At 39.3% G+C, this 27031-nt stretch overlaps 1 protein-coding gene across 3 annotated transcripts; it reads right to left on the reverse strand.

Annotated features, from left to right (window-relative positions):
* On the reverse strand, positions 1-26196 carry WTAP (WT1 associated protein). Of its 3 annotated transcripts, none has more exons than XM_065888606.1 (8): positions 26021-26196; positions 19398-19435; positions 15984-16039; positions 12187-12245; positions 11010-11137; positions 7134-7312; positions 2015-2169; positions 1-588 (listed from the first exon to the last, which is right to left on the reverse strand). In XM_065888606.1, the coding sequence occupies exons 2-8, from the start codon at positions 19425-19427 to the stop codon at positions 5-7; spliced, it is 1191 nt and encodes a 396-aa protein (XP_065744678.1). In that variant the 5' UTR covers positions 19428-19435; positions 26021-26196; the 3' UTR covers positions 1-4. The 3 variants fall into 3 exon arrangements, with proteins under 3 accessions (XP_065744678.1, XP_065744677.1, XP_065744679.1); XM_065888605.1 differs by lacking the exon at positions 26021-26196 and adding an exon at positions 25727-25893; XM_065888607.1 differs by lacking the exons at positions 1-588; positions 2015-2169; positions 26021-26196 and adding an exon at positions 6856-6916 and having other exon boundaries at positions 19398-19427.
* Between the last annotated feature and the right edge of the window lie 835 nt (positions 26197-27031).

A 27031-nucleotide genomic window follows, 5' to 3' on the forward strand; every position in this document is an offset into this window, starting at 1 on the left:
TTTTTTACAAAACTGAACCCTGTACATTTACACTTGAGTCCAAGCCATTCTGAACGTGGCGGGAACCCGCAGTTCGGTTACCTTTCCCACTCACTGTTTTCTCCTCTTGAGGGTCATGATTGGAGTCTGTGTCATTTGAGTGGTGTGTGACAGAGTTTTCACTGCCCGTGGGAGAGTCTACACTTTCATACCCCGCACTGAGTTGGTTTACGTAACTACTACCTCCTCTGCCAGTTCTCTCCTCCGAGCTGTTGGAGGCCTTATTACCATTCCCTGGTGAAGAAGGGAAGTCATCTTCGGCTGTGTCCCCCTCCCTATGAAATCCAGACCCAGACGTCCTCTGCCGGGAGGAACTGCCATTACTTGGTCCGTTGGCCAGACGACTGCAGTCTTTACCTGTGCCCTCTGCCTGTCCTACAGGCTCAGAAGATGTAGTCCTGCTGGTACTCGGGCCTGGGGCTTGAGACTGCTGCTGTTGGTACTGAGCCAACTGCTGGCGCGTCTCCTTCAGTTGTTGCTGAAGAACTAGAATGGTACTCTGCATACCCTCTACTTCTTCGTCAAGTTGAATGATGAAGTCATTCAGTTCTGTGCAAAGGAGAGTCAAACCTACTTTAATATCTTTTAACATATTTAAAAATATTTCTTAGTGCCTGCACAAAGCCAGGCAATCAGTAAATGTTTAAATAAACAAATAACAATTATAAAATCACAAGAGTACTTTAAAATTTTGCTTGGAATGTTAAAATAGCCATTCAACAATGAGTTTGTTTTGGGGAGGAAGGCAAAAGCTTAAAATAAATATATTAAAGCAACCAAATTTAAATTTATTCAAACTACCTAGCCACATAAAACTGGTCACAGCCCACAGAAGCTGCTCCACGTCTGCTGAGCTGGGGCCTCATGTCCAGCCCCTTACTCCTCATCCTCCGAGCCAATGTCTCAGCTCCACAGCAGGTTAGCCCCTGGGGAAGTGCGGTCCTCTACTCTAATACTCCAAAGAAGCCTATGCAGTCATCAAGGATTATCCCCCATCCAAGAACAAAATTCAGAGAAAATAACTCTTGAAAACTGATAAAAATACAGATGTCTATTAAGTTCTAAAAAGGCCTTGGGGGTGGGGTGGGGGGGGGAGTTCATTTACTACTATACAAAACCTCCTATTTACTATATTTATAAATAGTGAGAGCTAAGAACCATCACTTTGAAAAGGCAGTTTTAAAGATATTGCTTGACTAGCGACCTTCTTTGCAATTAACTACAAATTTGCAATTAATTTAATCTCCAGAGCTTGGGTATTTTTCTTACTACTAATCTTCCTCACAAAGGAGAAACGGCACGGATGAAACTATACTTGCCCAACAAAAAAAGAGATGGTGGCTGACAAGTTGCGTTTGTCTTAGCAAAGAACTATTACATCTTATTCACTAAATAGGATCTTAAAAGGTAAAATGAACTATATACTTTTATTTATTTATTATTTTTTTGCCATGCCGTGCGGCTTGCAGGGACTTAAGTTCCCTGACCAGGGATGGAACCTGGACCCGGCAGTGAAAGCACCGAGTCCTAACCACTGGACCACCAGGGAATTTCCACAATCAATTATATATATTTTCAGATCCCTGGAAATAGCCAAATACTTCCAAGATTTACACTTACAGAAATTGGTTAAATGAAGATATTCCCTCTTTTAAGCACTGAATATAAATTTATATAGCTACATAATGCTTTAGTAATACAACAGCCTTTCTATCTTTTGCCAAATCCCACCCCTAAAAAACAAAAACTTCTTATGAAATTTGCACAATAAACAATTCAGGGGCTGGGGGGGGAGGCTGAGGGGACCGCTAAGATTAAATGGCTTTGTTTGCTGACTCAACTGGAAATATTTCACTTATAATTTTATAGAACCATTGGCAGAGATGAGCATATACACTCTAATCTATAATACTCATGCCTGGCAGTATTTTAAAGCCAGTGCAAACTTAACCAAACTTTTCAAAAAACCCCTTACCATCCTGACTGCTTTTAAGCTCCTCACTATATTTCTTCTGTAAAGCCAATTCTGCTTCAAGTTGTGCAATACGTCCCTGGGACAGCTGCCTTCCAAGCTCTTGATTCTCCTGGATAAGCATTCGACACTTCGCCATTAACTTTTTGCCTGTTTGGCTGTAAAGGAAAGAGCCATTCATCACAAAATGAAGACAAAACTCTCTACAACCTTCTTTGCTTGCAATTATTACAACGATAGATTCAACACGTACAGAACATAACACTATGTCACAGCAGATGCCTCCCTACAATTACCATCTTCTTTTTGGAACACATCCATCTTGTACATTTCAGTATTTTGCCAATACAGCAGCAAAAATTTTAGAAACCTAAAGAAGTACCTAAATGGCTACTTTTTGTTTCTATTAATAACTGATTCTGAAATCTATTTTTATCCCAAATTATAATTTGAAATAGAAACAGGCCAGTTAATTAACACACATTTTAGATATACAGTATTAGAAAACACTAAGGTACTTAGCTTTATGCAACAGAAAAGTTCTTGAAAGGGTTAACGTAACATCAACCACAAATGTAAACTTCTTTAAAATACCTAATATATAAAAATTAGCACCTATAAATATATAAATGAATGAGAGTATATTTATTCCTGCTAGATCAGCATTTTTAAGGATGCCTCTTAATAGGCAGTTCTCACGTTTATTTACTGCATTAAGTGAGGCCTGTTCAGTTACTGTTTTTAAAAAGCCTTCAGACTATTCCTATTCACCAATCCCTCATTTAATTTCATATGATATATATATACTTTTGAGCTGTCTTAAACTGGGATGGAAGTTTTTGAAATTTTAATATTGGTATGTGGTGAAGATTTTATCCATGTTGAAAAGATTACTCTTAGGACACAAAAATAAGGTTGGAGTTACTTATCATAAATAATGCAAATATGTAAGTGTGTGCCAAATCAGGAGTGCCATACTTTCAACAAATTAGTTACCAAGTGCTAGTGCAATGTACTATAGACCTATGTGCATATACACAGTAATTGCAAAAATGCAATCAATGTTCATCCCCTATATTACTATTAAGGATGAGATGAATTTGAAGTAGTGTATCAGGCAAATGAAAGCCCTATTTAAAGGAGTTAAAAGAAGAAAACAATAGAAAGTGTCAGCAAAAAAATTTTTTAACCAGTAAGGTCATTCTGAACTTTACTCCATCACAAGAATATCAAACTGTCCCTATCCAAGTTTCAAAGGTAACATCACAATTATATACTTAAATTAGCACTCTTTAAAAGTGATTCTTTCTATTCTTATTAATGAGGCTAAAGAAAAGCAGTGAAGTTTTATTGAGACACTGTTACTGGGGCTTCTGGTTGCATTTTTGCAATTGCCGTACACACACTTTTTAAATGTTTTAAGATGGGAGCACTTTGTAAATGTTTCTCATTCTTTGGCTCAGTGTTGCAAGGTTCTTTTATCAATAGCACATGTTCTAACCCAATATGATTCAAGCAAAAGTTTTTAATACATTTTCCTTACACAAATCTCTGGTAAAACCTGGGGTACCACTGCGCAAAGGAGCCTCAGATGAAAGCCATGAGTTAGCATGTGGTAAGGGTTTTTTCTCTACATGGCAACTTTATTAGCTGATATTTCTGTTCATTGTTATTATAGCTCCAGATATCCCCCATTTCCTATAAGCACCCTCAGACTTTAGCCTCTAGGGAACAAGAGTTTACAAATCAAATGAGGAATAAGAAACACGCACCACCATCTAAGACAGGGGCATTCCTTCCACTTTACTGCCTATGCTCCCACAACACTGCTTTCTTGCAAAGTATATAGCATTAGTGTTTACCAACCTGAGAAATCTTTTATATGAATTTTTTAAAACATAGACAATTGTAAAATCAGTACATTGTGACCTGACTTAACCTCATATAAAGTATCACAAATTCTAATGCAAAAAGTATTTCATTTATGAAGTCATGCCTTTTTATAAATGCCTGTTCTAAAATAATCCTACCACTTCTAAAATTAGTGATCACTTTAAAACAAATCTTCAAAAAACTGTTCTTTAAACATTCTGTAATTTTACTATGTCATGTAAAATCTGTGTTGTGTTCATCATATCACAAAAGATGGTAAGAATCCAATTACAAGTAACTTGTCTTTGGAATCATTTTACCAAAAAAAAAAAAATCTAACTCATTCCTAAAAATCAAATAACCCACAAAGAAAATACAATAGGAAATAATTTAAGAGAATGATTTATAAAAAAGAACGGACACTGTACACTGCTTTGTTATCAAGGGGAAGGGAGACAGGGTATTCTGAAGAGGTGTACACACAAGTACTTAAATGTTTAAATGCAAACTGAAAACTGTCAAAACACTGCAATATATCCCTCTAACTACTCTAAAATATACGCATTGTCACATGTATGAAATATTTTAACTGAAGTGGACAACATAATTCATGAGATCTTTCTTAAAACAGAATAAAAAAGTGGAAAACAAAACAAAACCCACATAACCCATTCTATTTGAATTATTCCAGAGTATTGATTGAGGACTATTTGTTTCAAATTAATGATGTATTTATACCACCTGATGAACTCTGGCTTATAGCCTACTTTTTACAAAATAAAAACCCATTTATAGGTAATTAAAGTAAGTTATGATTTACTAATACAATGAAAATATTATATAACCATTAAAAATGGTAAGTAATTTAAATATAGTAAAAAAAATGGGGAAATGCCCAAGGATAAAGTGGGGTGGGGAAAGCCCTGGCACAAATCATCTGTATGTATGTATACATGTATGTCACATTTGTTTAAAATCTATCTATCTATCTATCTATATATATATATAATTACTGTATATGCACACAAATTATCTTAATGATACCCAAGAAATTTAAAAGTGCTTACTACTCCTGCGGAATAGAACAGGGAAGGGCAAGGTCACACCCAGGAGTAAAACTCACTTTTCACCTCCACTTTTCTTTACACTGTTTCAATTTTATACATTAGCATGTGTTACCTTATTAATTAAAAAAAAGTTTTTAACAGTAAGAATAAAAAACCCACTTCAAGGTGACTGTTACCTAAGTGGCAAAGAAAGATACTTGGCTAAATTTGAGTACATGTTAATGATACCTTTTATGAATTATTTCCTGACCTACTGAGAATACACAGGCCTTCTCTACTGTGATCTTAAATGGCATAACATATACACAAAAGCCTTAGATCGGGCACAAGAAGCCAATTTCAAACAGATTTGGTTACTTACCCTCCAACCCCCACAAGCAGTGAGAATTTTAGAAGCGATTTCTTGCCGTGAAGTCACACAAACCACTTCTCCAGCCCACCCTCTGCCCCACAACCAGTTCCCTAAAGCACACACATACAAGATACTTACAATTGATTTGAATGATTAAGAGAGAACTTAAGTCACCCTTGTTAAAACTGCACTTAAACGTTGGGGCAATCTGGAACATTTATCTTCCACTCATCTTAGACTCCATTATCACCAAGTGAAAATTCGAATTGGTGACTTATAGAATGATCTGACGAAAAAATTCACCTCCAGGATTGGATGGAAGCATGAAGAAAATAATGCCTCATTTATCTAAATGATCAAATGAATTTGCTAGAAATGATCACTATACCTTGTTTTTTTTTTTTTTTTCCAATTCACAAAATGTCTCACTTAGGCCAGCCCACAGTTCCAATACATTCTGTCCCCAATCTTCTGGCAGGCACCCTGTGAAGCTGTCCCACATTAATGTCTACTGCAATATCCTGGGACAAGGTGTCAAAAAGCAACAAGTGTCAAGTCTCCTTGTCTTTTATGATACCAGCTGGAAAAAAGTAGGTCTTTAAAAAATGAGACACAGAGCCTTTTCCTTCACTTTGAAGAGCACAGCAACAATTTTTTCGAAATCAGTCTGCTCTCACAGCCCCCCCAAAACCAAAATGTTAAAAGTACAACAAAATCATCATAGTAATCCTTGAACTTAAAAAACAAAACAAAACCAAAAACAAAACAAAAAAAAAACCCAACTATTTCAAGGCACATTTAATTTAATATCAAGAGTGCAATACAAAAGGCCCAAATACAATGAAGGAACACATTCCCCCATTAACACCAACGACAATGCTCTTTCAACATGTGCCTGTTGAATGGAATGGGGATTTCATAAATTTCACTACTGAAAAAAATAACGCAGTGAGTCTCATCACAGCTAATATCCTTATACAATCTAGTTGTGAAATGAATGTTTATAATGCTTCAAACAGTTTAGACCTGAAGTTTGATCCACACCTTCATTATTTGTACAGTCCTCAATAAGATTATCTACAGTATTAGCAACCATTCAGAGAACAAACCATTGAGTGAAACCACATTGATTTAAGGCTCAATCAAGTAATATGGAGCCCCAAACTAAATGGTTAAATATATGAACTACTTGTACTGACATCTATTATTTGATTCTCTCATGACTATTAAGTTGGTTCTTAGCAAATAAACCCTTTAAAGGCAAAATTCACCTCATTTGAGTTTGACCCAGAAGTTCAACAACAATCACGAAGTCCACAGTCTTATTGGCAAAACTGATATACAGTGTCTCTAAGTCACTATGCTCAAGGTTAAGAGCGATGCATATTCCATCTTTACATTTACTGGAATTTTACATGTTCAATTCATGATTTTAAATCTCTAGGTTTTCATTCCTCCAAACTGTCTGAAGACACAGTGTGCCACAGACTTAAGACTTCTGTTTCTCCCTCTATTTTCTTCAAACAGAAACATTTCTCAAGTGTCTACATGTTCTAGAAGGGGAATTTTTCGGAGGTGGCCACTTCTTCGGAATAGTCCGACGCCATCAGGCCTCTGAAGCAAGGGGAGGGGGAAGAGAAAAAAGCTGAAACACAAGGTTCATCTGGTAAGTTTTACATTAACCATTACAAGCTGGATAGTATAAGAATGTGGCTTTTTGGCTCAAAAAGTCTGAGTCTTGGTGTGGAAACGAGTACTTGGCTGTCCCACCACAGCTTTCTCGTAGTGGGACTGTCAGGGAAGTCTTGACTGGGGAGTATGATTTGTTTACCTATCAGGCGTAAACTTCCAGGCACTCAGTTCATTTTGGGCTTGTTCCAGTTTGTCTTTAGTCTGTTCCAGTTCACCTTTCATTTTTAGGAAAAACAAGTTGATCGCTGGGTCTACCATTGTTGATCTCAGTTGGGCAACGCTAGGCTGCTGGACTTGCTTGAGGTACTGGATTTGAGTCTGTGCAAAGCAAAAAAACGCCAATTACTACCAAATCCAAGGAAACATACTTAAGAAGAGATAAAATCCCTTTCATTCACTGGATTTACCAACTTGTTTTGTTAAGTCCTTTCCCCCCTTGATCATAAAATCCTCTAAAAGTACAAATTAAAAACAACTACTTGGGAATTCCTTGGTTAGGAGGGTCTAGTGGTTAAGAGTCAGTACTCTCACTGCTGGGGCCTGGCTTCGATCCCTGGTCAGGGAACTAAGATCCTGCACGCTGTGCAGCCAAAAACGAAGAAAAAAACCCCCCAGGAAACTATTTAAGGTTATCCATGTAGGAATAAAGGCCATTTGATTGCACTCCGTATTTAGAAACTTCAACTATAAGGAGACTAACACGTTGGCAACCAAAACAGTACAAAATCAATCAATCCATCACTGTTATATTTACTAAAAATGCTGATGCCCACTGGGGAAAAAAAGCAAAGTTTAAAATATTACTTATGTAAGTAAATCTGTGCTTATGGGAAATTAGTCTATATACAAGTTCCCTAAAAATACACCAGGTTACAAGGTTATAATTTAAAACATATTTGCATTTCTAAATTTAAAAATGTATAGTACTTACATATTTACATGAGTTGGCATTACAGCTTTATAAACAGCACCTTAACCCAAAATTAAGCATTTTTTTCCCCTCCAAGTAGATTTGAATCACAGCATTGTAAGGCTGGAAGGTGACTGACCTGGTCCAAACTGCTTATTTTTGAGAGAGTAGATAAGCCAACTGTCCAAGGATAGTTAGTTCAGTGCCAGTACTGAAACTAGAATTCTTGTTCTCAAGCCTCCTGACTCCCAATCTAGGGCTTTTCCCACCATACCAAAACCCTCTGCTTACATATGAAACCTTCAACTTCAACTTTGGTTGTACTATTTACTAGCACACTAAAAATACATTTCTAAAATATGAGATACAGTGTATCATCATTAAATGCATCACTTTCTTCACACCCAAAGTAGATCTGGTTCAAGATCCTGCTCCACAGTAAACCTTAAACAGGACTGAAACTAAGGCTTCCCTGGTTGCGCAGTGGTTGAGAGTCCGCCTGCCGATGCAGGGGACACGGGTTCGTGCCCCGGTCCGAGAAGATCCCACATGCCGTGGAGCGGCTGGGCCCGTGAGCCATGGCCGCCGAGCCTGCGCGTCCAGAGCCTGTGCTCCGCAATGGGAGAGGCCACGACAGTGAGAGACCCACATAGCGCAAAAAAACGACCGAAACTAACATTCCCTAAGCAGCTAATTTCTACCATAAAAGATACAAGTATAGTAGGATACATTTAGTTAGTATTTCACTGAGCAAAGAGAACTATTTTTTCCTCTTTTAGCTTAAGGAATTTTAAAAGTAACTCATTTTAAACCAAAAAGTACACCTATTTATTCAATATAATGCAAGCTGCTGAGGTAATCTAACAGGAATAAAGCATGCCATGTAACATATAGCATGTACCGCTATCGCTAAGAAAACATTGCCTCTCTTACACGAACATAGTTACTAGTATTTAGATTACACAGTGAACGGCCCTCATCTGCTACACATAAGCTTGCCATTTCCTTGTGTTTGCTCCTGCTGCCCTCTCTGCAAAACTTCACTGTGTTCTAACTGAAAGAGCAGTGAGTTCTTCGGCTGGCCTGTGCAGAGAAGAGCTGTAAAAAAATGTGGCTGGAAAAAGTTAGGTTCTACTTGAAAAAAACTCTTAAATATAGGCTGAGATGACAAAAGGGTGATGAGGCATCACCAAAGGCCCTGACTGGGCATAACATGATCAAAACTGCCTGTGTATATGGAATGGCTGCACAATCACTGAGATGAGTCAACAGCACATACTATCTAGGCAAGTGTTAAGAAGTATCTGGACTAGAATGTCAAGAATAGGATTCAAGAGATAAAAAGAAATCAAGATGCACTGGTTTTATGAGACATCATCAGCACCATCTATTCACACTCTATCTACCAGGTGCTAGCACTCTGAAGGTAAGATTCATCCTTTGCATGTATAAGCATCTGGCACAGTGCCATGTTAACAGGGAAACCTAAAACTATTAATGAGTAAATGGTAGAACCTAGAGTCCTAAATATCACAAGAAGAAAGAATTAAATGGTTTTGAGACTAGGCCCTCGAGAAGCAGTACTCATACCATTAGATGTGAAAATCCTAAGCAAAAAAAAAATTGAATGGGATGGGTGGGTGTTACAGAAAAGAAACAAAAACAAAAACCTTATATTCAAAATGTTGGTAAGACTTCTTGGAACCAGGTATCTAGGTTAAAAAAAAAAAAAACCAAAGGTGGGAATGGTCAATAGTTGAAGTTAGGGAAAGTAGAGACATACGAGTGCTGAGAAAGAGAAATTTCTTAATACGTTCATTAGTGACTTTACAGAAAAAATATCAGTGGCAGTGCAGATGGAAACTAAATTGGTAAAAACAAAAGGAATGGTGAGAAGATAGAGAAAATAACAGAGGCTACTCTTTAACAGGTAAAGAAGTCATTTTGAAGAAGTGAAGGGGACTTCCCTGGAAGTCCAGTGATTAAGACTCTGCACTCCCAACGCAGGGCACAGGGGGCGTGGGATCAATCCCTGGTCGGGGAACTAAGATCCCACATGCCACACAGCACAGCAAAAAAAAAAAAAAAAAAGGAAAAGGGACTAAAGACTTGTGGAAATGTGGACAACAGACAGCGTCTGCACAAGAAGAATAGGGATTGTGATTAAGCCCTAAAGAACATTTTATTGGTGAGAGAAGAAACAGAACTGTGCCCCACAGATTATTAGTCTCCAGTGACCAGAATATTGCCTTATGCACTAGATTTTAATAACTATCAAATGGAGATTACACAAAAAAATTCAGGAAAATTTCAGCTTTTAAGATGAGAAACAACACGGAATTCCCTGGCGGTCCAGAGGTTAGAACTCAGCACTTTCACTGCAGGGGCCTGGGTTTGATCCCTGGTCAGGGAACTAAGATCTCGCAAACCGCGCAGTGCAGTCCAAAAACAAAAAAAACCAAAGAAAGAAAGAAAAAAAAAACGATTAGGAACAACAGGAATAGAGCTGCCCCTATTTTATATAACTGACATATACAAACAACAAAAGAAAGGGCTAAGACTGTCAAAGACAGCATAAAGCTGACTCTAAATTCAACCCCAGAGCTAAAGGATCAAATATATCATTAGATTTCAGATCTATGTAGACATGGCAAATAGTACGAATGAAAGATTAACAATTAAAAGACATGGTAGAAGTTGACGATACTAAGAAAAATAACTTTATACAGAAAGGGGTAAAGACAGCAGAGGAGAAACTAATCAGACGGCTTGCTTAGTAAAGAGTAAATGCTGCTTATACCCTCAGATATCAGTTACTTAAAGATATCTGAACCAATATACTAATTCTTATAAATCATGGAGGTTTCAGAGAATAAGATTTTTGACTTCTTGGCCACAGAAAAATTACTTTAAATCCAATAATGAAAGGTTATCTATCAAAATTTTACATTTAGCACATTTAAGCTCAAAGCATTTCTACCTTAACAAAATGTGCATCTATAATTCCTATTAAGTAACAAAATTAGCTTAATGTGAATTAATACATGTCATCATGACCCAAAACCCAATTCCTCAAAAAGACTTTAAAACATTTGAAATACTTACAGTACACTCCTGCATCTCTTGCTCCTTGGTTGCTAGTCGCATTACAAGAATGTTTTCCCTGCGTGCAGACTCTTGCTGTTGTTGCTTTAGTTTTTCTTCAGATTCCCTTAAGCCAGTTACATCATTAGCTGATGATTAAAGGAAAAAAACCCCCAACATCATGAAATATAATTTTCAAGATCAAACTGAACTAACCAAAAGAAAGTTCTGATTGCCTTTGAACAGATGATAAAAACCATGGTAACAAGTTTAAATCTTTACTTTCTATTCTACCAATGCTTCTGTAACAATGAAATCTGTTCCTGATCATGAGCGCTCTTTTAGGAGTTAGTGCTGTTATACGGGTCCACAGCCACTTAATGCTAGACGGGATTACGTTGTTATAGTCTAATCTGTTGCCAACAAACACCAGGAAACTTCATTATTTGCATTTGTTTATACTATGAAGTATTCACAAAGTCCTGATTAGTACTGTTTTTAACCTATTCAATATAAACATGCCCATAACTGCAGAGATAATTATTACTTTAAGTTTTCATAATGTTCACAACTTCTATGGATTATACTATAATCATAAAATAATTGAGATTTTAGGATATTAAACTTTCTGAACTTGGAAAAGTGCACTGGTTTTTATACTCACAAATATTATGTTACTCTAACTCAGTGAAAAGTGACAAAGACTAAATTGGTCTGAAATGATAAACTTCGTTGTATTATTTTTAGCAGATGTTGAAAAATCCATAAATACACACAGCTATATCCTACTGTTACAATTTAAGCTATCATAAATTTAATACTGGTTGCTTCTCTCTTCTAGAGTAATAACTCATGCTTCACTTGAAATTTCTCTGTGGAAGGGACACATCAAGGAAAGTTTCAAGTAGTTGTGAATTTCCCTATCTATGCTCTCTCAGAACCTTGTAGTTCAGTTAAAAGAGAAGTGCTATTATAAGATTATTGCATGTTGGTCTTCTCCAATGACTGCGAACTCTTCAAGAAGACAGAGCATGTCTCATTCACCTATTTCTTAGCACCCAGCATAGTGCCTGGACAGAGCTCCTCAATAAAATGCTTGAATAAAAATTACTTAGTAAAACCAGTTATCCTGTGCTTATAACAACAATCTAAAATGCAATAGTCACATAGTCTTTAGAAAGCTAAAACTCAAACTTACAGTTAAGATCTGTGTACTTGCCCTCCAAAGCTTGTACATATGCTTCATATTGTTTCCACCTAGTACAAAAATAAATCCATATTAGTTATGTTTAAATTGCTTTTATTAAATATACTAGAAAACCACATCCATAAGCTTTAAATAATACTGAGAATTCCACTGCATGAATTTTAATGTCTCTTCCATTTTGAGATAACTAGAAATCTAGTTTAACCCATAATAAATGAGTCACTTCAAAATTATTCCTTCTCAACTTACAGGAGTTAGGTAAATGGAAATACAGAGAAAAGTGTTCCCTGCTGAAAATACACCAAGCAGTGTTCCCGTGGGTCAGATCACACACCATACAGGACTTTGTATCACTGATGTTCAGCATGTTGCCTGGATTATGGAAGCTGACTGAAAAACTTAACCCTACTTTTCAGATATGCTCTCCACCTCAAACAAAAGGCATTTAAAAAACATGCCTAGGGACTTCCCTGGTGGTGCAGTGGTTAAGAATCCGAATGCAGGGGACATGGGTTCGAGCCCTGCTCTGGGAAGATCCCACATGCTGCGGAGCAACTAAGCCCGTGTGCCACAACTACTGAGCCCACGCTCCAGAGCCCGCATGCCGCAATTATTGAAGCCTGCGTGCCTAGAGCCTGTGCTCTGCAACAAGAGAAGCCACTGCAATGAGAAGGCTGCCCACCGCAAAAAAGAGCAGCCGCTGCTCGCCACAACTAGAAGAAAGCCCGTGTGCAGCAACGAAGACCCAACGCAGCCAAAAATCAATAAAGTTAAATAAAATTTAAAAAACATTAAAAAAAAATTTTTAAGTGCCTGATTATAAGGGACTGAAGGTTATCTCGGCTCTTATGTGAAAATACCACGTGATTCTCTCAAAGTAAAAAAAAAAAAAAAAAGTGTGGGGGGGAGAGAACATACTATTTTTCAAAAGCATATCTAATTAGCAGAAACAACTTCCATACATGCCATATGCCATCAGGACCTTTCTTCATTATATTCCTCTACCCTCAAAATATAGGCCATATTAGCTGCTCTTGGCAATTACTGCAGATAACAAACTTTCCCCAGTCTTACATTTAAGCAACTGCTCCTGGAAAGTAAGCCGCCTGCCACCTTGCTTACTGAAGAGCTGTTTTCAAGGTGCTCTTCAGTTACAGCTAACTAAAATTTACTTTGATTTTAGAAAATATTTTTTTTTTTTTTTTTTTTTTTTGCAGTATGTGGGCCTCTCACCGTTGTGGCCTCTCCCGTTGCAGAGCACAGGCTCCAGACGCGCAGGCCCAGGGGCCGTGGCTCACAGGCCCAGCCGCTCCGCGGCACGTGGGATCCTCCCGGACCGGGACACGAACCCGTGTCCCCTGCATCGGCAGGCGGACTCTCAACCACTGCGCCACCAGGGAAGCCCTAGAAAATATTTTTATAATCTTAAAACCTCTGACAAAGGGCTTCCCTGGTGGCGCAGTGGTTGAGAGTCCGCCTGCCGATGCAGGGGACACGGGTTCGTGCCCTGGTCCGGGAAGATCCCACGTGCCGCGGAGCGGCTGGGCCCGTGAGCCATGGCCACTGAGCCTGCACCTCCGGAGCCTGTGCTCCGCAATGGGAGAGGGCACAACAGTGGAAAAAAAAAAAAAAAACAAAAACCTCTGACAAGTTTGCTATGAGATTTATTAACATTACAACACAATGAACAAAAATATTCCATAATATCAAGCTAATCCATTCTACACAAAGACTAGGCCAAGGGCATGCTCATTTTTACGGCCTCTACAACCTAGGACACAAAGAGGAGTTCATTCAACATTTTGGGATGAATAAAGATGTTTTGTGGAGGTTATATAAGAACTATTTATTTTAGAGGAAACGAGAAATATAAAAGCTCAGGGACCTCCCTGGTGGCGCAGTGGTTAAGAATCTGCCTGCCGATACAGGGGACACGGGTTCGAGCCCTGGTCCAGGAAGATCCCACATGCAGCAGAGCAACTAAGCCTGTGTGCCACAACTACTGAGCCTGCGCTCTAGAGCTCGTGAGCCACAACTACTGAGCCTGCGCTCTAGAGCCCGTGAGCCACAACTACTGAAGCCCGAGTGCCTAAAGCCCATGCTCCACAACAAGAGAAGCCACTGATGAGAAGCCCGTGCACCACAATGAAGAGCAGCCCCTGCTCGCCGCAACTAGAGAAAGCCCACGTGCAGCAACAAGACCCAATGCAGCCTTAATTAAAAACAAACAAAAAATATATATATAAAAGCTCAAACCACAAACATCCTCATCAAGTAGAAAAAAGAGACTAAGTAGCAGTTAATTTAAAATCACAAAGAGAATTAATGAGGAAAAAACCTACTTAAAAGTCATAAATGAGAAGTCCCTAAATAAATTAAACTACCTCAAGAATATAAACTAAAAAAAAAAAAAAAAAAGAATATCTGCAGAACATAGATGGACTTGAAGGGCATTATGCTAAGTGAAATAAGCCAGACAGAGAAAGACAAATACTGTATGATATCACATCACATAAGCAGAATCTAAAGAATACAACAGGACTTCCCTGGTGGAGCAGTGGTTAAGAATCCGCCTGCCAATTCAGGGGACACAGGTTCGAGCCCTGGCCTGGGAAGATCTCACATGCCGCGGAGCAACTAAGCCCGTGCACCACAACTACTGAGTCTGCGCTCTAGAGCCTGCGAGCCACAACTACTGAGCCTGCACGCCACAGCTACTGAGCCTGCATGCCTAGAGCCCATGCCCTGCAACAAGAGAAGCCACCGCAACGAGAAGCCCACGCACCAAAATGAAGAGTAGCAATGCAGGGGAAATTATCGGGCTCTAGGAAACAATGGAGCATGTCATCTGTGTTTCCCTATCTTATAAAACCACCTTTTCTCTCCCCAACTTCCACTCTGTTAAATTTACTCAGTTCCTCAAGTAAAAATTCCTTGAAATTTCTAGAGGAAAAAGTTCAATGAACTTGCAAGTTGCCCTGAAAAATTCATTTTAATCTAAAAGTTACCTCGTAAAAAAATTACCATAGTGATAAAATGCAAAAAGAATATATTTAAGTTATAAAATACAAAACATGCGTGATCCTATTTTCTGATTTCTTACATTTGAAAAACGAATAATATAATGCTGTACTTGACAATCTGCTTTAGTAAGACATTTTAAGATAACCACAGAAATTCAGAGCTGGAAGTCATCTTTAAAAGTAATTTAATCCAACTGCTTTAACTTGCAGATAATAAAATGAAAGATATATAAAGTTAAATGAGTTGACCAAGGTCACAGTTATGAGAAAGAGTAACTCTGCTTCACCAGTAAATAATATATTTCTTCCACAACGAGAAGACTATCCTTAAGGAGTACAACTTTTCCATATGTTACGCAGAAAAGTAAAAAAATTAACTACATCAAAACAAGTCTATTCATTTGGTAAACTGAAAGCTTCCTGAGAACAGGGTCTTTCCCCATAGCAAGTTATACACATGAAGTACAAATGCTTTTCAAGTTAAAGTTCTGAATATTTGCCCTCTACAAGAAAAAAAGTCAGGTTACCTATCAGTCTAGAAGTTACCCAAGCTAGTGCTTTAGTTCTTTAAAGTGTTATGCTTTCCCCAATGTTTATATAATGAAGAAATAGGCCGTAGGAAAGAGGTTCAAAAAATATATTAAATGATTTAAGGATGTATTAACATTAAAAACAAAACAATACCTCAAATAAACACTATAGTACAGAATCACAACATAATAATGTTCTATAGAAAGATTTTTATTTGGTAAAAGAACATTTTACCTGAGAATTAATTCATCTCGTGCCATAACTTTGAAGTCTGTTTCACTCAGTCGAACCTATAAAGAGAATTATGATACAAACTAAGTGCTCTTTCTAAAAGTTTTAAATATTAAATACCACTGGCACTTATATTCTTATTTTTATGAAGACAGGATCATACTTTTAATCCCTCAACTGCTGGTTTCTGTTATTAGGAATCCCCTTTTTACCAAAGACACACAAAGCTCCTCCCAAAAGGAAACCTGTACTGAAATGTCTGAAACTTAAATGGCTCAGTACATACTACGACGTTTTTTAAAAAAAAGTCTTGGGTTTCCCTGGTGGCGCAGCGGTTGAGAATCTGCCTGCTAATGCAGGGGACACGGGTTCGAGCCCTGGTCTGGGAGGATCCCACATGCTGCGGAGCAACTAGGCCCGTGCGCCACAACTACTGAGCCCGCGTGCCAACTACTGAAGCCTGCACGCCTGGAGCCTGTGCTACACAACGAGAGGCCGCGATAGTGAGAGGCCCACGCACCGTGATGAAGAGTGGCCCCCACTTGCCACAACTAGAGAATGCCCTCGCACAGAAACGAATACCCAACACAGCAAAAATAAATTAATAAACTCCTACCAACATCTAAAAAAAAAAAAAAAAGTCTTAATTTTTTGGAACGAAGTTTTTAAAAGTTGGACTATTTGTTATCTTTAAAACAGGTATCATTATTAGGAAAATGCAAATTAAAACCCAATAAGCTATCATTACACCCTATTAGAACGGCTAAATAAAAAAATAGTGGTAACACCAAATACTGAGTGAAGATGCAGAGAAACTGAGCCTTCATACATTGCTAGTGAGAAAGTAAAATGGTACAGCTGCTCTGGAAAATAGTGTGGCGAATCCTTTTAAAACTGAAAATGGATGTTCCATGCAACTCAACAGTTGCACTCTTAAGCACATATTCCAAAGAAATGAAAATTTATTTTCACACAGAAACTTGTACACAAATGCTCACAGCAGCTTTATTTGTAATAGCCAAAAATTGGAAACTACCCAGATGTCTTTCAACAGGTGAATAGTAAACTATGATACCATGAAATACAGCAATACAAGAAACAGACAACTGACATATGCAACAACTTGGATAAAGCTGAAGGATATTATGCAGTGTGGAAAAACTCAAAGGATATGTAATACAGCATAATTTCACATATACGACATTTGTGAAATAGCATAATTTTAGAAATGAAGAACTGATGAGTTGTTGCCAGGGGTTAAGTTAAGAATGGAGTGGGAGAGGATGGATGTGGCTATAAAAAATGGCATAAGAGAGACTTGTGGTAATGGTTCAGGTAACTATTTTGGTTGTGGTGCTGTTTACATTAAGTTACAAGTGATAACACTGCATAGAGCCACACACAGAATGCACGCATAACCAGGGAAGTCTGAATATGCTCTGTGGATTGTACCAATGTCAAGTTCCTGGTTTTGATATTCTTATGCAAGATGTCTGACAGTTATGCAAGATGTTAACGCTGAAGGAGGCTGGGTAAAGAGTGCACAGAACCTCCCTGTACATTTCTTTTTTTATAAAGTTTTTTTTTTTTTTTTTTTTTTTTTTTTTTGCAGTATGCAGGCCTCTCACTGCTGTGACCTCTCCTGTTGCGGAGCACAGGCTCCGGATGCACAAGCCCAGCGGCCATGGTTCACGGGCCCAGCCACTCCACGGCATGCGGGATCCTCCCAGACCGGGGCACGAACCCGTGTCCCCTGCATCGGCAGGCGGACTCTCAATCACTGCGCCACCAGGGAAGCCCTAAAGTTTTTTGGTTTTTTTTGATTTATTTTTGGCTGCGTTGGCTCTTTGTTGCTGCACGTGGGCTTTCTCTAGTTGCAGTGAGTAGGGGCTACTCTTCGTTTCTGTGCGCTGGCTTCTCATTGCGGTGGCTTCTCTTGTTGCAGAGCACAGGCTCTAAGCATGCAGGCTTCAGTAGTGGCACGAGGGTTCAGTAGTTGCTCTGCAGCACGTGGGATTTTCCTGGACCAAGGCTTGAACCCACGTCCTCTGCATTGACAGGCGGATTCGTAACCACTGGGCCACCAGGGAAGCCCTTTTTTTTTTTTTTTTGCTGCATTGGCTTTCGCTGCAGTGTGGTCTTTCTCTAGTTGCGGCGAGTGGGGGCTACTCTTCCTTGTGGTGCACGGGCTTCTCACTGCAGTGGTTTCTCTTGTTGCAGAGCATGGGCTCTAGGTGCACAGGCTTCAGCAGTTGTGGCACATGGGCTAGGTAGTTGTGGCTTGTGAGCTCTAGAGTGCAGGCTCAGTAGTTGTGGCGCACGGGCTTAGCTGCTCCACGGCATGTGGTATCTTCCCAGACCAGGGCTCGAACCTGTGTCCTCTGCATTGGCAGGTGGATTCTTAACCACTGCGCCACCAGGGAAGCCCCCTCCCTGTACATTTCTTTACAACTTCCTATGAATCAGTAATTATTTCAAAATAAAAAGTTCTTTAAAGTGGGCATAATATTCTAATGAGATGAAATTGCTTTGGAAATTGAGAAATATGAAATGTTTTCTCTATACCAAAAGAAGATTGTAAAGCTGAGGCACCTCTCCTACTTTAATATAAAATTAAGTCTTATTAATTTCCCTTATAAGATATTAAAACATTTTTTATAAAAATGTTTCAAATTGTAGCATTTACCAGTAACATGTTACTATCAGAAAACAGAAAAGGGAAAATCATTATACCAGAATATATTAAAAGCCTAACAGAAAGCACCCAGTAATTCTCAAGACTGTTAAAGCACTTGACCCCAAAACCTAGGACAGAAATTTCCGTAACATTTACTATTTAAATTGTCCACTTAAATATTCACTGGTTAATAAGCACATACCCCTACTTTCCCAACTGAATTACAAATACCTCTTAGAAACTGTTATTCTTTTGTAACCTCTTTTGTGTGTGTGTCATAGTGACTAAACTGAAGATAAAATGGGGAAAATGAGACTAGAAAATAAAACTTCAAAGGAAATGGTAGAATCTAAGAACTAGCTGTAAACTTTTTTGAAAAATATGGAAGTGGTTCTGCATTACAACCAAAGGGATTTAAGTTAGGAAAAAAAAGAAAATAAGTAACTTATAGGATCTTGTAAAATAATCTCTTATTTTGACATTATTTGTAGTTATATAGCTGGGAATATTCATATGATAAAGGCTACAAGTTGACCATGGGGATGTCATTATTACAAAAGTTTTCCAAAGGCTGAAAATATTCTAAAAATATATTACATATTAGATACAATGTCTCACACATTATACACCCATGATGCTATCAATATAAGGCAAGGAGTAAACAACAAGCAAACAATATGGATAGTGCCTTCAACTCTATTAGTCAAAAGAAGTGCTTAGAAACTGCTGAAAAAACAAACCTTTTTAGGAAGAGGTTCCTCGTTGGTCATCTTGAATCCTAGAAAAAAGGAATAAAGAGAGGAAAGTCAACTGATTTTCTTCCAGTTAAGGTAGGAAGAAAAAAAGACTGGCTTTTTCAAACGAATTTATTACTGAATTCAGTTATGACCAAATCATTCGGTTATTTTTTTAAATTAAAATAAACCTTTTAGGAATGAAATTGAGTTATTTGCAGTGAAGTGGATGGACCTGGAATCTGTCATACAGAGTGAAGTAAGTCAGAAAGAAAAACAAATACCGTATGCTAACGCATATATATGGAATTTAAAAAAGCAGTGCTGATGAACCTAGAGTGGCAGGGTAGGAATAAAGATGCAGACGTAGAGAACGGACTTGAGGGCATTGGGTGGGGTGGGGGGGGAAGCTGGGATGAAGTAATAAAGTATCACTGATATATACGCACTAGCAAATGTAAAATGGATGGCTAGTGGGAAGCTGCTGCATAGCACAGGGAGATCAGCTCAGTGCTTTGTGACCACCTAGAGGGATGCTCAAGAGGGAGGGTGGGAAGGATGCTCAAGAGGGAGGGTGGAAGGGATGCTCAAAAGGGAGGGGATATGGGGATAAAATGTATACATATAGCTGATTCACTCTGTTGCACAGCAGAAACTAATAACATTGTAAAGCATTTATACTCCGATAAAGATGTGAAAAAAATTATATACCTCTTAGACTAGTTTTAGACTTACAGAAAGGCTGCAAAGATATTACAGGGTTCCCATATACTCTGCACCCAGTTTCTCCTTTGTTAACATCTTACACTACTATTGTTATTAGGTTTTTTTTTTAAACTCTCTTATAAAAAAGTTGATCATTCTTTGTAATGTTGCCACAAAGGATTGAAAGAAACATAATCAACCACTGGACCACCACGGAAGTCCCAAAGAAATACAATTTTTCAATGCATTCTTACAACTGCCCTGTGAAAGACAAATCTGGCAGCAGAAGTAATAGGTTTGTGCTGAAGTCCGATACTGGCCTCAGGCAGTATCTCAGGCATCTTGTTGAAAGGACAGAGGAAGGGTAAGACCAGTTGCTAAGCCTTTCCTTTTACAGAATTAACATTGTTATAGTAAGGTCAAATCTATCATCCTCATGATAATTCATCACTACACAATGTAGGTATGAAGGTATTTACACCTCAATAAAAATACCCCTACATTATTTAACTTCATGTCACAGAATAATTTGTATCTCAAAATTAGCTTCTTTTATAAATTTACATAAAATTCACTTAACCCTGTTGAATAAGATTAATGACAGAAATACCCTCATTAACTTTATTATGCTTACTGAAAAGATTTGTGCTATTTCCTAATACTCAAATTTAACAAAGAGAAGCTAATTTAAAGTTATTCCTAGGTATCCTTTCTGGCAGCAAAGTCATAAATGTTCCCTTACATCTTAAACTCTTTTTAGTTTATTTTACCTGCTACCATACATACTACCATACTTACTACAAACTCCAAACAATTAAATAAGTAGCCAGTAAATAACTCACAGAGATATAATGTACAACACAGTGACTATAGGTAATAATACTGTATTACGTAGATTTGAAAGCTGCTGAAAGAGTCAAAATCTTCATCACAAGAAAAAAAGTTTTGTAACTACGTATGGTGACAGATGGTTACTAGATTTATGTGGTGATCCTTTTGCAATGTATACAAACATCAAATCCCTATGTTGTACACCTGAAAATAACATGTCAATTATACGCAATAAAAATAACTTAATCAAAGAATTTACAGTGTAAAACTGAGTTTTAAAAGCTACTTGACTTCTTAATGAATATCTGAGATTCCTCAAAAGGAGATGATTTTCAATACCATTTTTTATATTACATACAATCCCAATTCAAATATTCTAATCATACTGTCACTAAACCCTGATTTTCAGATTAGGTACACTGAGTTGAAGAAATCAGTACATTTTAAGGAAAAAAATTATATATTGATCATATCATAAATTAACTGCCTTAATTCTTCCCTCTTTGATAATCTTATCATTGGATGTAAAACAAAAACCTGAGCATATATCATTAGTTTCCGAGCTGATGGAGTTGATCAAGTCTCTATGACCAACCAATACCTATGAAGACATGACCATATTTCTACGATTTAAAAATCGGTATTTTTTCTCTGAATTGGCCCCTGCCTACTTTAGCCCCCTTATCACCCAGTTTATAATCTCTGTTGCAAGTTATAGACAGCTGCTTAGTGACTGATTATCCTAACGTGACTCTAGAGTGAACCCAAGCATTTGGAAACAAACGCTCACCATGTTCACCTCCAGAGGCCTGACTACTTATATTTTAAAATGGTTTTAATGGGCATTCCCTCCACTAGACTGCAACCTCTTGGAATCCACAACTCAAGTTTAACATTTCCTTTGAACTTCCCATTTGTCCAATGCTAAATAGTAGGTAAATATCAATAACGTACTAATAACGTAATAAATTGGTACAAGAAAATTTGAGCCATTTGAACTTTTAACATACTTAAATAGTATATAAATGTGTACCTATATGTCAGTCTTCTGGTTAAATCCTTCTAAAGGCTTCCCATCTCAAAACTGTGCATGTGGTACATATACACAATGGAATATTACTCAGCCATAAAAAAGAATGAAATAATGCCATATGCAGCATGCGGGCTTCTTAGTTGTGGCATGTGGGATCTAGTTCCCCCGACCAGAGACCGAACCCTGGCCCCCTGCATAGGGAGCCCGGAGTCCTACCCACTGTACCAGCAGGGGAGTCTCCTGTTTTTGTCTTTAAGCCCCACTGCAGAATTCTTGGTGACCTCCAATTTTCAGAATTCTAAACAGCAAGTTATTTACATTTTTAACACTGGCTTATGTTCTCTCTCCTTTTAAAAAGCTTGACGCTGGGTAGATTCTAATTACACACGGCTTAAAGAATACCTACATTTTCTTTATAAAAATAGATGTTTAAATTTGTAACGTTAAGTCAGGAATAAATACAGGTTTTGTATATGTTTGCGTTTCACATGTTGACTCTCAATCACAAGTCACTCCACATGTTATGGAATATGTGACTTGGGAAATCAAAGCATAAGCATTTAGTAAGAAATTCCTCCCTTATCTTTAGCAGATGAAAAGTCAATCTTTGCTTGAGATTCCATGATATGCCACAACAGTTAAATGGACAGTGTGGCAAAAGGCAAATTAGAAACAGGCTTAAAATTTGAAAGCATCAACATTCAACTATTTAATCAAAATAGAACCTGGTTCTCAATTCTGACTCTCCCACTGCACATGTGCTGTGAAATTTATTACTCCCCAAGACAATTTTTTTTTAGCACAATTGACAAGCACAATACCATCTAAAGTTAATTCTATGTTCATAAAGACAATGGATATTCCAGGTTCTTAGAACAAGCTATTCTCATATCAGAAAAACAGAATGACTGAAATATCATTTGGATTTGAACCCTGAGTCTTGAAGGGAAAAAATGAATATATACCCAGTGCTATGAATCACTTATTTAATAACCACAACTTCTAAAGTCGAAGTTAGTTTCCATTTTCCAGATGATGAAAAGGGTTATGAATCATTAGGTGATTAGCTCAGATTAAAACAGCTACTTATTAAAAAATGGGGGGAATAGAGAATGCTAGAGAATTAGCATTAGCTAGAGAATGCTAGAATTCTAGAATGCTAGAATTCTCTAGCATTAGCTAGAGAATGCAGAACAGCAAAACAGAAAAGAAGCAAAAATTGACCAATTTGGCTACCTTTTAGCAAGTTTAAGAGGATTGGCTAAAACATGGTTTTATGTTTTATGTAAAGTTTTGTTATCCATGTGGATAATTCAGAGGTAATATAGCTCTTCAGACTGTCAGAACCACCATCTACTCCTGATGCCTTTACACTGAGAAACACCTTATGATGGAGAGTTCGGTTTTCGTAGGCTAGGTGCCTAGCATCCCAGATCCCAGTACTTCTCTGGCTCTTAGCATTATGATCCCAAGATATGCAACTCAGTTCTCCCTTAACAGAGAAGCAAGTACCAGCCAACACAACTTCAGTAAGAAATCACGTACCTTGCTGAAACTAATCACAACTAAATGTAAGAAACTAATAATCTGACACTGTATTAGCCTAGGCACTGTAGTTGAAGTGTACTTGTTAGGAATTGGAAGACCAACTTTTCTTGACTATGTATCAGTCATGTGATCTTGAGCAAGTCACTTTCTCTAGATTGCAGTCTCCAAATCAGCAAAAAGAGGATACCAGTTTTGCCTGCCCCACAAAGTGCTACAAATGTCAGTGTTTTAAGTGCCATAAAGATACTATACAAACAAAAGATATTCCAAATAAAATACTAACATTAACATAAAAGAGAATTTTAATGTGTATTTAGGAAAGATTAAAGTAAATTCCACCAACTACATTTTCAAGAGTTGAGAATGTTTATTTATAGCACTGAATGTAGCCTGATACACCGCCTTAATATCTAATGGGATATACTGTTATAGGAATATTGAAAAGTTTTGCTCTAGTAAGCTTAGTAATAGAAAATACTTAGATGCAGAAAAATGGAAGGTAATAAAAACAAGAATAAAACCAAATACTATCTACATCTTGCTTTGCAAAAGCAAAGCAACAGAAAATTTTTAAGAGCAAGAAAAATATTTTTTTTCAAGAGCAAGAAAATGTACAATTGAATGAAAATGATCAAGACCTCTAAACAAAGAATATTTTCAAGGGAATTCCATATTACACCTATACATACATACAAGAGTGTACGGACTCTGAAAGCTGTAACGTACTGTACAAATACAATTATTACAACTCTCATCTCCATGCCACAAGGCTGCTACGGATTTTCTGTATTATACCAACCCATTTCTGACAAATACTCAAAATTCAATCAGGAAAGCTATATATTATGAAGTTCTATAAATTAGATGAGCTAAGTAAAAAATAGCAGTGCCTGGGATACACTTTTATCAGTACTTTTGTCCTTTGGGAGTTAGAAATTTAGGTAGTTTGCCTAAGTTCCGCCACTGAGAAGTGAAAATACTGATCTCTTAGCTATAGCTATCTGCTTAAGATAACGTAAAATCTGAACGCACTCTAGGAATACAGCCACCAAAACCCTTGAAATTGAACCTCCTCTTTATCACAAGTCCCAATTTCTTTCCCAATTTCTAATGGACCGCAATTTCTTTCCCCAACTTGCCTAATCAGATGCTATTAAATGGCATGTGTACATATATAACATTTAGGCATCTTGAAAAGATTTTCACGGTAGCTTTATACGGGGTTTTAGATGTCTACAACATGTTTATCTGTCATAGAAATCTTAATGGTCAAAGTTTTTAAATAAAAAACCCGGTCGATAATCACTTTGTTGTACACCTGAAACTAACAACATTGTAAATCGACTATACTTCAAAAACAAAACAAAACAAAAACCCGGTAGGGCTTGTGGTGACAGACGCGTGACTTCCACGTATCTTCCTCAGCAATGGAATTAACTAAATTCTGAGAAGGAAAACTACATGGACAACTCAGGACTGTAACATGATCATGAAAATATTTCTTTATCTTTTTAAATCTCGGGCAAAAGAATCGTTTCTTGCTTTATAAACACGGTTATTAAGGATTTTAACACAGTCCTCTAGGATCAAATATCCAACTGACTTCACCAAAACAAACTTGGACTTTTCCACTATGTGCTCCCTACTGACTAGTGAAATATGGTTTAAAAAATTAATAACAGCCTTACAGGGATCCGAGGTGGGACTCTAAAATTTCACGAAAACCTCTAATTCAATAAATAATTTTTCTCTTTTTAATTCAGAACGCATGCCATCATTTAAAAATGGAAGTCTACAAGACAACGCAGCTGCAATATTAAGCTACTGCGCGACGTGCGATTTGATCAACGAACGCTGCTTTCCTTCCCCTGCTGAACTGGTTCGTGCTGCCAGTCCTCGCGCTCCGGCCGAGGTGGGAGCCGGCGACACCGGGGCGGGGACTGGACGCGCACCGAGAAGGCGGCCTCCGATTGTCGCCCGCCCCGCGGGAGCGCCCACCTAGCCCCCGGGACCCTGAGGACGGAGGTAAAATGGCCTCGGGGTGGCGGAAGTGTCCCTGCAGGCGGAAAAGCGGCGCGGCTAACGGGAGGCCGGCGGGCCCGGGAAGCCCGAGTCGCCCCCTGTGCTCCGTCCGCCCCTTCCCGGGCCGGGCGGCCGCGCCTCAGCCCTGGGGACCCCGAGATCCTCGCCGCCGCTCCGGCGAGCGGCCCGCACCTACCTCTCCTGACGGAGGCCGCGCCGGCGCCGCCCAGTCACATAGGCTGACCCCGTGCTACCCGCTCGCTGCCCAGGCCGCCCGACCCCGCTGCCGCCAGCCCCCGCGCTCCTCCTCCCGCCACAGCCCCGGCTCTCCCCTTTATTTGCAGGTCTCGCTGCCACAAAATGGCGCTGAGGGAGGAAGCGAGGTCCCGTCGCCCCACCCCCTTCCCGCTCCTCCCGCCGCCCCGCCCCGCGACGCCGCCGGCGCCCGCCCGCTTCTCCGCCCCGCCATGTTAGCGCCCGGCCCACTCACCGACCAGTTGTCTCAGGGACGCGGCCACAGCTTCCCGCCCGCCGGGCCCAGCCGCGGGGAGGAAAGGCGAAAGGAGGGCGCCCGCTGAGGGCCTCGAGTCGCTACAGGAAGAGCTGCGCCTGGTGGCACGCCCCGCGGCCGCTGAAGCGCTGCGAGCTCGGCGGGGGCGGGGAAGGAAGCGGGCCTCTGGGAGTGGTGAGCCGCGAGGTCGCAGGTCAGCCGCGGGGCATCACGGGAAGGGCGGCGGGGGTCGCGATTGGCGGCGCCGGGTGGACACGCTCCCCGGGCGGACAAGCTCGCCGGGCCACCTGCGGCTGCGGCGCTGCCTCTGGCGGAGGAATCTGGGCGAAGGCGGCGTGTAATTGGCCGTCCTTTGGTACAGCACCCATCTGTGATGCTTCCGCGCGCTGTCGGCAAGGTGCAACCTAAGGAGCGACACCGTGGGCGGGGAGTCCGAGCAATTGAGGCTTCGTGACTTGTTGCTGTTTGAAGTTTTGAGAATTTGGAAACCGATGCTCTTTCTTCCGTCAGGAAGTGCTGCCTCCTGGACGCTTGGTTCGTCCGCGCCTTGAAATCTCGAGGCGAAACCGGGGAGCTATTGTCTAGTACGTGGAGGTTTTACCTATGTCAGCAGCTCTAGGGGCACCTTGATAACGCAGAAGCGAGGGGAAGGCGAACCTTGTGAGGTTTTAATGGAACCGATAATATAAGTTTTTAAATTCGAATATACGCCCTTACGCAAGGCTGTGTGTCATCCGGACCGTCGCATAAGACCGATGGTGTTACCTGGTAGACGTGAAACAAGTCTCATACTTCCTACAGGGGTCAGGTAATCTTTTGATTGGGCTGCCCTTATCCAATTTTACCCAAACCGTTTATCCCCAAAGGAGGTGTTCTGGAATGAGGTGATTTATGGGGATGAGATTAAACTATACTCCAGATGGTCAAAGACCAAAATCCGAAGAGAAAAATGGGCAAGGACATGAACAGACATTTCACACAAAAGACCAG

Source organism: Phocoena phocoena, chromosome 12 (genome assembly GCF_963924675.1).
Source record: "Phocoena phocoena chromosome 12, mPhoPho1.1, whole genome shotgun sequence".
NCBI classification, from domain to species: Eukaryota; Metazoa; Chordata; class Mammalia; order Artiodactyla; family Phocoenidae; genus Phocoena; species Phocoena phocoena.

Coding starts and splice junctions, on each gene's coding strand:
- WTAP (XM_065888606.1), bottom strand. CDS start 19,427: ATGACCAACGAGGAACCTCTTCCTAAAAAG. Junction 11,138..12,186: donor CAAGTACACAGATCTTAACT/GTAAGTTTGAGT, acceptor TTTAATCATCAG/CTAATGATGTAACTGGCTTA. Junction 7,313..11,009: donor AAGAGATGCAGGAGTGTACT/GTAAGTATTTCA, acceptor TGCTTTGCACAG/ACTCAAATCCAGTACCTCAA.